The sequence below is a fragment of the Nipponia nippon genome, unplaced genomic scaffold (genome assembly GCF_047370975.1).
Source record: "Nipponia nippon isolate SJK-2023a ecotype South Korea unplaced genomic scaffold, ASM4737097v1 scaffold_18, whole genome shotgun sequence".
NCBI classification, from domain to species: Eukaryota; Metazoa; Chordata; class Aves; order Pelecaniformes; family Threskiornithidae; genus Nipponia; species Nipponia nippon.
Window position 1 is genome coordinate 8790699 of NW_028262334.1, and position 12669 is coordinate 8803367.

A 12669-nucleotide genomic window follows, 5' to 3' on the forward strand; every position below is an offset into this window, starting at 1 on the left:
ATGACTCTCCATGGAGTTAGCTGAAGTGAAGGGTCTTAAGTCTTGGCTTAGAAGTGCCTTTTGTGTCTTCTAGAGTAGTGAGACATATGGATGAGATGTATTTCCACTGGGGCATCTGCTTTCCATTTTGTCCAAATCTGTTTTACCAGAGACTTAAGTGAAACACCTCAAAGTGAGAAAAGTTTCCCATGCAGAAGGTTTGACTTTCAGACACCAGGCAGGTCCTAGTGCCTGGCATCGCTGTCTTCCTATCATTTCTCTCCATGGTTTGTCCTGCCTTTCTTTGTTCCCATGTGGTTCCCTTCCCGTCACCCATTGCAGTTCACCCTCAAGTCAGCCACGTGAAGCAGCTTCTCTCACTTGTACTGCATCACGGCCATCAGACGGGGAAACGGCAAAGTCACCAGAACACCAGGATTCACCCACCATCCTTCCCATGTGGTGGCTGGGAAGGCATGGGGATTCTGCTGTCTCTCACATGCTTCTCCACGCTCGCCCATGAATTCACACCATATCTTCCCCTTCTCGGTGCTTCTGCTTTTGCTCAACATGGCTACAAAAGGCGAGAAGATACTCACACTGTACCTTTTCCAGAGGGGCTGGGGGGGAAGCATCTGGGTATTTTCATTGTTGTCAGGAATGAAACACAAAAACATTTTCAGTACTGCAACCTGAGAGGTGCAAGTTGGCAGCAGAAACTAGTCCTGTACCCCTAGTCCTAACTAATACAACCAGGCTGGCTGGTCAATTCAGTCAGCAAGGGAGCATTTGCTGTGAGAAATTGCAAATGAGAACTAATGCTGAAACCACAGGGAATCGATAGTTGTACATAAAACTGGTCAAACAGCTGCTTTTAATGCGGGATTTTATTGATTTGTTTTGGATCTAATTGACTTTTTACTCAACTAACTTTTGCGGTGCCAGTGTGTTTTGAATATACACCATTAGTCTACATTGCCTATAATTACACACTATGAAGCTTCACTCTGTAGGAGGAGGCCTGTTGGATGCAAAGAGCTAATAGGCTCTCAGGAAACCTATGGTCAGGAATGAAACCCAGTTGCTTTTAATGGGTAGCTCCTGAAAACCAGGGGGATCTACAGCTGTGAATACTCTTCCTCCAAAATGCACGGTGTGGGGACCCCTGGCTTGACTAGTCAATGACAATTTTTCAGTTGTAAGTAATAAAATCTGAGGAAGGTAGGTGGCATTATAAAAAATAATGGTGCACAAGAGCGATGAGAGTTTGGTTTTAGAAATAAATTCTTTGTCACTCTAAATAACATTGGAACCAAGCCTAGTTACATCTCAAAACCAGGGCACCTGTGATGCATGAACTCATATTTGAAAAAGAAATTCACTGAAATGAGAGTTAGCCTTATATTTGTTGTAGGGAATAATTTAGGACCTCCAGACATTGTGTCAAGCCTGTAAAGATGTAACCTTATGGTGCTGGGAAGTACAGGGTTGATCATACTTGCTGCCAGCCAAAGCACTGGTGTTTGGAAAGGCTTCTGCTCCTGTTATTTGTGGGTTTGAGGCCTCAAGTCCTCAGACATCTTCAGCTGATAAATACAGTCCATATGTTTCCATTCATTCTCTTCACATTCTGAATTTATGTATATGTAGTGATTGTTTGATTGATTGATTGATTGATGAAGGAAATGGTGCAATGGTGAGAGTGCAAGCAGAGCCAGAAGCAGTGTGGGAAACTGCCTTTTATCTCAAGGAAGGAGATGCCATCACCACGTGGGTGTTTTCTGTACGGAAAGTGAGCTGGTGTGCTACAGGCTCTGGTTCATCACTGTCCTCCTCTCATCTAATGCCGGCATGGGGGTGCTCAAGTCGTGGAAGCAGCAGCAGCGAGGAGTCTGGCCTCGCATAGGCTGCGTTGGCAAACGCCTGGTTAGAGCATCTGCGTGGCCAGAATTAGCTGGCGGCGTGTCCTGTGTGTTATTTCCACACCTCCCACATCAGGAACTGGCTCAGTCCTTTGATGAGACGGGAAAATTTCAAAGGTGGAATTTGTTCGTGAGGGTGTTGGGAGCATGTTAATGAGCGTAGGTAGCATCGCTTGCATGTCTGCAAGCCAGCTAAATGCAAACAGCCCCCAACACGTTCTGGTGGATAATAAAAACGTGTATCCTAAAAGTCAGTTAGCAGTGCTGTGTGTGCACAGTGGGGTGCGTGCATGGGAAACACATGGACAACATGGACATAGTTCTTGTAACCCATAGACAGCTTTTCTTCTAATTGTGGGTATATGTGCGCTCAAGGATACACAGGTTATGTCGAAAAGGGAGTTACAGTGGGAGCTGAATCGCATTCATGTTGGTCCTGTTGGTTGTCTTTGACCTTTTGGGTACTGCTTGATCTGAAATCTCTCTCCTTTCCTCCCTTTTCCCTTTTTCCTTTCCAGCCTTTCAACCCTTTAGGCTGCTTTGTTTAGCTTAATTTGGAAAAAAGGAAATACTTGGCATCACAGGAGGAATAATTCCATATGGTATTCTCAACGTGGGTGCATTTTGCAAGGTTGCAGCATTCCTGGTAGTTTTGACATGCCGTGCGTACAGGTGTGTGCAATGCTTAGGGTAAGCAGGACTACCCTTGGGAGCTCGCTGCACTTCTCACTGGGTTTTTCCAGCCTTCTCTGTTCTGTTCTTCCACACAAGTGTGTGGCCAGGGGATGGCAATGTCACAGCTTTGCTCCACAACTGTCCCATCCCTCGCTACTCGAAGATCCCAGGTAGCCTCCTCCCTAGAAGCCAGGTGGGGTTATCATTAATGATTAGTGCTTGGGTCACAGTGTGTTGTAGCTGGAGTTGAGCCTAAACACCGTGTACATTACCTTGAAAGAGCACTGAGAAAATGAAAGGTCTTAACGATCAGGCTGGTGTTCATGAGTTCGTTATCAGCCTTAAAGCTTACATTGAGCAGGAAATACTGCAGCAGTAACTTGAGACACATTCGCACTCCTACTGTACATAACCGTGGGACTCTGTAGAAGTCACAAAGCTGTATGTTCTTTGTAGTATGCATTCGTTTAATGACAGCTAAGTCTCTTACACACATGCTAACAAGTGCTGTAGACTGGCCAGTCAAGGACAGCGGAAGGACAGACACAAACACACGTCCATCTTGTAGCAGCAGTGCTCCCACGATGCTCCCACGAGCTGAAACATGACTTGTTTTTTCTCAGGCGTATGTTCTACCAAGCAGAGAAACCAACGCAGACCTTTCAGTATGCGCTTTGTTCTCTTTCTCGTTGCTCCATAAGGTCCCACCTTGAATGACAAGCCAGAAGCGAAAGCAGCCAATGTCCCAAAGGTGTCTGGGCTAGAGCGGAGCCGGGAGCTGAGCACCGACGTGCCCTTCGCCCTGCCTATCCCCAGCCCCCAGCCAGTAGCTGCCGTTGTGACTTCTACTTCCTCAGCGCCCACGTCAAGCGCCAGAGCAAGCCCACTGTTGAAGAAGGAGCCAGTGATTTCAGCACCAGCACCACCAAGGCTCACGCCTCAACCGCAGCCTCGGCCACAGTCACAACCTCAACCTCGGCCGCAGTCGCAGCCTCAGTTAATACCCGAGCTTCGGACCCAGCCTCCGAGTCACATCCCTCCACCTCTCAATTACCAAGTGCATCACCAGGTGGCCCACAACGGACTCAATAATATCAGGTAGGGGAAAGGGATACTCCTGCCATCTTTATGCTACCACTGGGCTAAAGCTTGTTTCAAATGGGATAGAAATTGTTGGGAGGTGAGACAAGAGCACTCGTACTGTCTGTGCAAGGTGCTCCATGTGTCGGGTATTGGACTTTCTGTGCTGACTCCGCAGGCTGGATTCTCCAGCAGTGGTACATAACTGCATTTGAAACATGGTGATAAATGCTCCCTTTCTGGGAGAAAGGCCTGTGTAATTGTGGGATAAAGTTCCTTTAGGTCCAATTTCTAGTGGAGTTTTGCACTGCCTTATCTGAGGTGGCTAGTTCTTGCCTTAGAAATTTAAGGTGGTTTGAGTTTGAGCAGCTCCCTTGTTTCATATTCAGAAAGACTTCCATTGAAGTAGGTTTGTTCATGGTTATCACCGGTTTTTTTGGTTCACCAGCATCAAAAGAGGGATGTCTATATCGGAAAATGCTGTGTCCCTTAGAACAGGGCTCCCACATAGGCTGAGAAATCTGCTTCAATCTGACATGCTCAGACCTAGCAGGAGGCTTAGCTTCGCTGTTTAAATGGCCTCCATCCAGTAAGCAGGATGGGTGAAAATGGTATGGATAAAACGTTTCTAGAGAAAAGAGTTTAGCCAGTCAACTGGGACCTCTATAGTCTTTTTGCTGGTACAGAAAACATGCCTTGCCTCCCAAACCAGAGCTAGGCTAGTCTAAACAAGACGACAAAACTGATTTAAAACATAATGTTTGGCTGCACAAGGGTCAAAATAGGAATACAGAGAGCTGCTATTAATGTGTATTTCATAGTATCTTGCATACTTAAGCTCTGTTGTGGTTTTACCCTGTAAATGCCACCACAGTATAAATGATTAATAATATTTCAAACTAGTCAAGATATCTCGGAGGTTTAGATTGCAATAAATAATTGGTATTGTGGGAATTACACTAAATAATAACGGCAGTGATAGTGCCTTTCACCCCACAAAACTTAGATCACTTTCAGTGGAGTAATAATAATAGAAGAAGAAGAGGTAAAATACAGAATTATTGTGAGAAAAATTTATTAACATGGTGCGTGTTTGCATGCTTGTGTGGTTATAACTGCACAGCGTACACAGCAGATACAGCTCGGTCCCAAAGTCACTCACGCTATGCACCTCTGTGCACCCAGAGCAAAAGAAAAAGGAATTAGAGTAATTGTGTCGTATGATCACAAGGACGCACATGGCCACTGCAAGGTCATCAGAGGCTAAATAAAGGTGCAAAATCCAGCTGCCTCCGTGGCCTTCATCAGTATCTCATAGATAGCTCTGAGGATTGTAGCTTGCTCAAGCACCAGAGGAGATGTCACTTCAGAGAGCTCAAGCTCTGTCCTGCCCTGTTGGAAAAGTTCATTAAGATTCCTTGCTGTCTCCACTGCCATTAAGAAAAACAAAAACATAAGCTTCGGAGATCAGTGTTACAGAGTTGTGTTGTTTCTGGTAGTGTATTTCTTGCACCATTTCAGTCTTGTATGGTAACACGCTCTCTCTCTTTCTCTCTCTGTCTCTCTCCCCCTTCTTCCCCCCATCTTTTTCTCTCTGCAGCCGGAGCAGCAGTGCTAGCAGTGCAACAAGCATCAGCCTCCCGAAACACCTTCCCCTCTCTCCCCAGATTCCTCCGCACCATTCCTCCGGCCCGGCTCTGCCCCTCTCCATCTCTAATCTTGCTACCTCGCACTTCTCTCTCAGATCGCAGACCCAACACCAGCACCATCCGGCCATGTTCGCCACCCCACCCACGCTGCCACCTCCACCAGCGTTACCTACCAACAGCCTCGTGATACCAGGTCACCCTGCGGGTAGGTTCCCTTCTTCTTCCAGGGCTGATCTGCTGTGCATGCACTGGAGGGTGTTGAGAGGTGGGCTGGCTGGTGGGCAGGTAAAATAATGTGACACAGACCCCTCCGCGGGCAGCATGTGCTGGAACTGTGAGAGCGCTTGTGAAACAGGTAGGAGACCTGGACGTGCTTTACCAGATGAGAGACTGTAGAGATAACACTGTAGCTTCCTATAAGAAGTCTTCGAAACACATTTTTAAAAAAAAAATCTCCTTTTCAGGGCATGAGTTGTGCAGTGTGGCATTCCACAGTCATCAGACATGTTTTAGATTAACAAAGGACTGATGTACAGTTTGCCATTCCCCCCTTCTTTCTCCCCACTCTAATGAAAGCTGCCGCTGTTAGAACTGACTCGAAAACACTGTTTCTAATCGTCCCGGAAAGTTGTTCTAACTGAACACCTATGCTCCGCTCTGATCCTTTGACGAGCAGCGCATCCCGCCGGCAGAGCAGGGTCCTCTGCCCGCGGCAGCACAGGCTCTCTGGGTGCCCAGGGCTCCTTGGCCTTTCTGTCTGAGGCAGAGACAGCTCAGCTGACAAGCTCTGCTGTTCGGCTCTCGCTATCTTTGCGTCCTTTTTAAAAAGTTTCCTTTGTTCACCCTGGCCCCCATCCTATTGTCACTTCGGCCTTAAATGCGCTGTTTATAGCTTATCCATTAGCCTACAGCTGTCCCTGGAAGAGACCCTGGCAGCTGGAGACTTCCCTGCCACTTCCACTTGCTGGGGCCTCCTTTTGGTCTGGCATTTGACTCCACAACTAACTCAGCAGGGATTAAGCAGGACAAGCACTTTGCAAAAAATGCCCCCTCTGTTTCCTATGAAGCCGGTTAAAGGAATAAGGAGAGGGCAGATTTGCTGCGGAAAAATCTGATGGCCTTGCATCCCCTTTATTTCTTCCAGGAGCTAAATAATGTCCCATTATTTATAACTGCTTCTTTAAATGAAAGAAAAACGTGAATTGGTCCAACGCGAGCTCTCAGAACGATAGACAGAAGTGCCGTGGGTTCCTAGCCAGAAGCAGGACCACATAGGCCAAAGCTGCCGGCTTTCACGGGCCCTGGCACCATCTAGAATTTCAACCACATGGCTGGGAAGATGTTGGCAGCACTGTGGGAGACCTATTCATTGCTTCCCCTGTTTAAGGCAAAGGACTACTGTGGTGGAGACTTTGAAAGTATTGCAAAAGGAAATAGCAATGCGCTTACTAAAAGCATGATATTGCAGTCACTGAAAGCAAGTATGTTTTCACCATTAACTTCAGGAGGTGCAAGATCAAGTGACCTATTCACATTCAGCAGCTTGCCAGGAAACGGTAACAGTCTTGCTCCTACTAAAAGGATTTCTCCTGCAATTTAAGCAGGAGAAGCCTAAGTTAGTGGAGGGAGAGGTCTGGGCGTCTAACCCTGCAGACAGTGAAATGCCTCTTGTCTGCATTATATGAAATGCCTGCAAACTGGCACATCATAAAATCAATACAGAGCGCTGCAGAGCCAGGAGCTTCTGTTGTCATTCACATAAAAGTTTCTTAAAAGCAAACAATATTGCTGAGCAGCCCCGAAGAGCTAGGATCCGGCCGCCACGAGCAGCATAGTCCTTGCTGTGCCGTTCGAGCGCTGTGCTCTCAGTAAAAGCAACAGTTTAGAAGAGCCATCAGAGAGGGTATGGCCCTTTGAGGTCTCCTTTTTGTCATCTTTTTCTCCCGCTGCTTTGGAAGAAAATGTGTTCTTTCTTTAAATTTACTTTGGCACGCTTGTTGCTGGTACCGAGAAGCAGAGCTCAGAGCTCTTGCATTCACTGATGGTACAAATTCAGGTCTCTGAATAAGAAGAATGCACTTCTGGTGGCGTTTCTCCCCTTTGAAACCTAAAGCTTATACAAGTAACTTAGGAGCAAGCCTTGTGTGGGCTGCTGCCCTCTACTCAAGGGCACCAAGGCTGGCCCTGGTGCAGGATCCGCAGAGGAAACAGCGGTCTTCGTGGCTTCTCCTCTCAGCCTGCGGGTCCCTGCAACATTAGCAGGATTGACCTTCTTCTGCCATGCCCACCTCATGTGTGCACGCAAAGCAGTAGTGTTTGGGCGTTCACAGGGCTGCTCAGTCACTCTGCTCCTAGCTGTGTTATCCCGTGGCCAGACCCGTGGGACAAGGCGTCACTGGCAGGCACGAGAACTTAGTTCTGATCCTGACATTGCCCAGAGCCCCTCACGGAGTTGGGTTATTACTCGGCAGTCCCATCCTTGCTGTGAAGCAGCCACTCCTCTGAGTGCCACACCGCTTCTCCAAACATCTCCGGGCCTTTTTTTTTCCTGACAAAGGCCGTAGTTGTGGTACAGGGCTATGGGCTGGAGCCAGCTGCAAATCTATCAGTCTGACTTCAAGTCTCTTAAAGAAATCGGATATCAGAGCACTTACAACTGCCAACTCGCTTTTATCTCTCCGTCCAGAAAAGTGGATTATCTTGATGCTAACAGAAGGATTCAGTTTCTTTAAGTCATGCCAGATTTAAATGCATAAACACACACACACATATGAAATCATACTCATATTCTCTAAAGAGGGTAGGTTTTGGACCTAAGTGCTTTCAGCCAAGGGGTTTTTTTGTTTGCCTGCTCCAAGGAGAACCCATTATAGACTCTTTCACTCCAGTGCCTTAGGCTTCAGTATCACAAGTATATGTACTTTCTGCTTTTGTATTAATTATTATAAAGACTGTAGCTGTACACAGTACCTGCTCTTAGCAGTACATTTATTACTGAAAAGCAAATGACTTAGGCACCCAACATTTGCTTTCAAAAGTGACTTTCAATAGGATGTAGGCTTCTAAGTGGTAGTAGAGACCTTGAAATGCCACATCAGAGTGCCTGTTTTTAAAGATCTTAACCATGTCACTTCAGAAAGTGATTGATTTAGACTTGTCTAATGTTACTCTAGAAAATTTAAGTAAAAGAAATTCCTGCAAAACATGAAATAAAACTTTAAAGCGCATGTATGCTTTTGCCCCTTTATATTCACTGCTGTAGTTTAAAAGGGGTGTTACACTGAAAGAAGTGGATTCATGTAAATTGAGAAGCAAGTAGGTCAGTCAGGCGGGGTGTATGCCATCCACAGCTGTGACACAGGTTGCTCTCGGCTTGGAAAACATCTGACGTGTTGGGTGCTGATTCCTGTTTGAAGTTCTTAGGCAAAATCACAGATGGATTTAATTGATACCAGCAGACATTTTGGGGAAGTGGACATTTGTCCTTCTTGTCTTCAGTCACATCATTTCTGAGGTGCTGGTATCTTCCACCACCCTAAACCACATTCAAATTCAGTTCAAGTTGTTCTTCCAGAGGAAGATGCTGAGAAGAGGCCACAGGTCATATGGCAGAACATTTTGTTTCTGCAGTCGTTGCAACCTTCATGAGATCTTGAGCCAGTTCAATGTTTCTCCTCTTCCCACTGATTCCTCCTCCATATTTTCCCATAGAAGAAAAGCCTGGAGGCAGGGACAAAGAATAACAATTATGGCCTGTTAGAAATTGAGGAAAGGACTGCTTAGTATTTAAGATCTCAAAAAAAACTTATTGCAAAGAAGGCCTCAGTTTGTAGGATGGATGTTCCTGGTCACTGTGTGCATGTCCTGGGGCTGAGAAGGGGGAGGATGACACAGGCATCTGTTGAGAAATGGCCATCCGAGTAGGTAGTTTCCAGCCACCCAAATCCACAGTTATCTCATTGTGTTGTAGGTCTTGTCAAAATTTTACCTAAGTACATATATGCTAGAGTTTAACACGCGCGTTAGGCCCACCATCCATTTTCAGTGTATGTGTGTGCTTCTGAATTTCAAACCTCCAAAGGAGACAGGTCAGTATTACTCATTTTAAAGCGAGCCGTTGTCGTCGAGGGTGCTCCCCAGCATCTTGCTGGTGCGGGAAGGTCCGGCCACCGTGCCGGGAGACCAGACCCCCGGAGACGCCTCGGTGCCGTGGCCGTCAGGTGCCGGGGAGGAGGAGTAGCCCGTGGGAGCTGCGCGGGGGTAGCGGGGCTGCGGGCGGGGGGCCGGGGGCGGATGCTTGCTGCCGCCCCGATGATGTTTTCTGCTGTGATGACTCATGGTGTTCTCTCTTGTCTTTAGATACCAGCCTGTTGATATCATTCAACCAACCAATCATGTATTGCCAGCCTCATTCGGGGATTCTGATTGGTACTTTGTCACAGGCATCTCTCTTACCTCCACCAATGAGTCCTCACGTAGAAAACCACCACAGCATGACCTGCAGAAACAGGGAATGCCAGGTGAATATTGACTCTTTCTCCTCCGTCTTTGTGGTACTCACAGGCCCACGGGCCTCTGTGTCTTTTTTTTTTCTCTCTCTCTCTCCTCTAGATCACGAACTGCTCAGGCAAGAGCTGAACAACCGGTTTTTGGTTCAGAGTTCGGACCGGGCCGCTGCCTCACTTGGCCCGGTGCCGCTGCTGAGAGCGGAGTTTCACCAGCACCAACACACGCATCAGCACCAACACACCCACCAGCACACATTCACTCCTTTTCCATCCAGCTTGCCCCAGACGCCGCTCATGCCGCCCTCTGCACCTCCCATGGTGCGTACCCCAGCCCAAAATGTGAGGATAAGTAGAGCATCTCTGGTCAAAAAGCCTAACCCGCTCTTGTCAAACAAAACCCAGTCCTCTTCATTTCAGCCAGCCGTGCTGTCCCTGCCCTTCCGACCTGGAGGCCTGGAGAGACAGGCCCAGCATTCCCAAAGGGACCCCCTTTCCATCCAGAGCCTCCACACCGAGCCTCCAGGTCCCCCACGCTGCTACCCATGAGCAGATACCGCACCTATGAGACAAATCCAGAGTCCCTCTAGCTCCCCTTTCCGTGTGTCCCGCTGTGTATTTCTGTTCCCCTTTCCCAGAGCCAGGTGCCATGACACACCAAAACACACCACCGAGGACGCCACGAGAGCAGTGGCCTCCAGTACCAAACGCAGTCCCCACAACTGTTCGTTGCGGGGCAGACCGTGCTTGCTTACCCGGAGCTCTCGCCGTAGAGCAGCATCTCATCTGAGACGAGTTTTGTCCCTCTTCCTCCTAATTCCCTAATCTATATCGATTTTGGCATTTATGATTTGATTACATCAACAAGCACTAATTTGTGTGTGGCTGGTTCTTCTCGTGGGAGAGATCCCCCTGGCCATGTAATAAGCGTTAGCGTTTTGCCGTTGAATTTGCTTGTAACACAATGGGACTTTGCTGCAGCTGTTACAAAATTGTTAGAGATCTGCTACAAATGGATTTTGTCAGTACTTTAAAGCGCACTCTCTCCGCATTTCTGGCAATTACTTTGTGAGATTGAAAGAACAAGATTCAGCTTTTCCCCCCTCTCTCAGTTTCACACTGTGTCCAAACTGTAGAAACAACCCTCTTCTGCTACGGCTAGCAAAGGCCAGGAGTAACAGCAAAAGCAGCATTTGGGAAGAACTACCGAGAACTCAAGGAGCAATGTTTCTCACTTCTCTTTCCCACTGCTGACTGCCCGATGACATTCTTGGGTTGTAATCTGCTTAGCAGCGAGACAATTAAAAGTAATATCATCCGCCCAAAATCCAGCCCCAGGTGTTTGCTCAATGTACTCGTGTGTAAACACCTTCCCTTCTTTTCTCGGTCTGTGTAAAACAATCTTGAAACTGTTCTCAGAAGCCTCCTCTGTTATTTAAGAATCCTGATATCCGATCCGGCGAGCAGCTCCCTCCCCTCCCACCCCTGCCCGTTGATGTCAGCCTTCATAGCAAAAACAGCTCGCAAGGCTCTTTTGTTGTATTTCACTCACATCTTCTTATATTCCACTAGATCAGGTCTGCTAAGCCCAGCACTAGAGAAGAGTGTTGAAATTTACAGCTGCATGTGTTTGGTAATTTATGGTATTTACACTGGAGGGGACATGGCTCCAGTAATAACTGTAATTAATGAAATTACAAATCTACTCTCCTGCACATAGAGGAGTGTGAAACAGCAGCTGACTTGCCAAATAAGCAGCTTTTCCATGGGGTCCTACAGCTCCCTTCCCTGCCTTCTCCCCTGCTCCCTCCTCCCCAGCAGAATGTACATACTGTTCAAAAATGCAATGTATATATGCTTTGGTTTTGCTTCCAGGGTGGTACAGGACAAATGGTCATAAAAATAAATACAGGGCACAGACTGCCCTCATGGAGGTGTTAAAACCCCATGCTGGAACAGAAAAGGTTAACAATCACCTTTTCTCTGGGGTGCTCTCGTCTTTTGCAAGGGAGGGGGAATGTATAGAGATTTGAGCATCTAAAGCAATTAAGCCCTTTCCCAAACAATTGGGGCACTTACAGGAACCCAGAAAACAGGGAATTGGTGTTGGTTGCCCCACAGGAGACGCTGAGGTCTAATGGACAACGTTCCCTACCTTCTAGTCCGTGATCCAGTTGAGTGCTCCAGGGGCAGATCCCAGATCTAGACCCGGAGCTGCGCTTCCCCGCGTTCCGCTGCGCTGCGGGTGTCGGGACTGCGCTCTTCATAGCGAAGGACCCTCTGCACACGGTGCCTGCAGCAGGGTTCTGCAGGGGGACTCGGCAGCACCCGGCGCAACCCGGGGGCTAGCGCCTTTCCATCTCCGTTAGCTTGGGGAAATCAGTCAGCTCCCCGATGAGCGAGCGTGGAATAACCAGTCAGTGCTGCTCTGTTCAATGCCGTACAAACGGGCCATGATTACTTGTCTGTGTTGAAATCCTGATGTGTCTGCTGCTGCCGAAACCAAACTCACCTGTTTCCTTTTTTTTCTCTTTTCTTTCCAGTTTGACAAGTACGCTCCCAAATTAGACAACCCTTACTTTCGACATTCCAACGTGAGTGCTTACCTTTCTAGGTGGTGTCTTTGTTAATGGTTCTGCTTGCACTTCTGTTGCTTGTTTTCGATTGATCGGTAGTGTTTTGATTCATTCATTCCTAAAGCTCTTTTTCCATCTTGATATTTAAATTTTTTTAAGGTACAAAATTTTCTTTGGGCTTTTTTTTTTTTTTTTTAAAATGTTCGTCTACTGCATTTTTGCTGCTGCGGCTCTATATTGCTGTGCCTGGGATGGCAGGGAATGCGCAGAAATTGCTAAATCA

At 47.4% G+C, this 12669-nt stretch overlaps 1 protein-coding gene across 17 annotated transcripts in view; it reads left to right on the top strand.

The window, feature by feature from the left end:
• FBRSL1 (fibrosin like 1) overlaps positions 1-12669 on the top strand; it is a 551682-nt gene that overhangs the window by 520022 nt on the left and 18991 nt on the right. For 9 of the 17 annotated variants that reach the window (XM_087754450.1, XM_087754459.1, XM_087754451.1 and 6 more), the window contains 4 exons: positions 3278-3674; positions 5257-5510; positions 9917-10152; positions 12354-12404. In XM_087754450.1, coding sequence (XP_087610576.1) covers positions 3278-3674; positions 5257-5510; positions 9917-10152; positions 12354-12404 — 938 coding nt within the window. Of the gene's footprint in view, positions 1-3277; positions 3675-5256; positions 5511-9664; positions 10153-12353; positions 12405-12669 lie in introns of all 17 variants that reach the window. The other 8 variants (XM_087754454.1, XM_087754462.1, XM_087754463.1 and 5 more) reach the window with 3 other exon arrangements.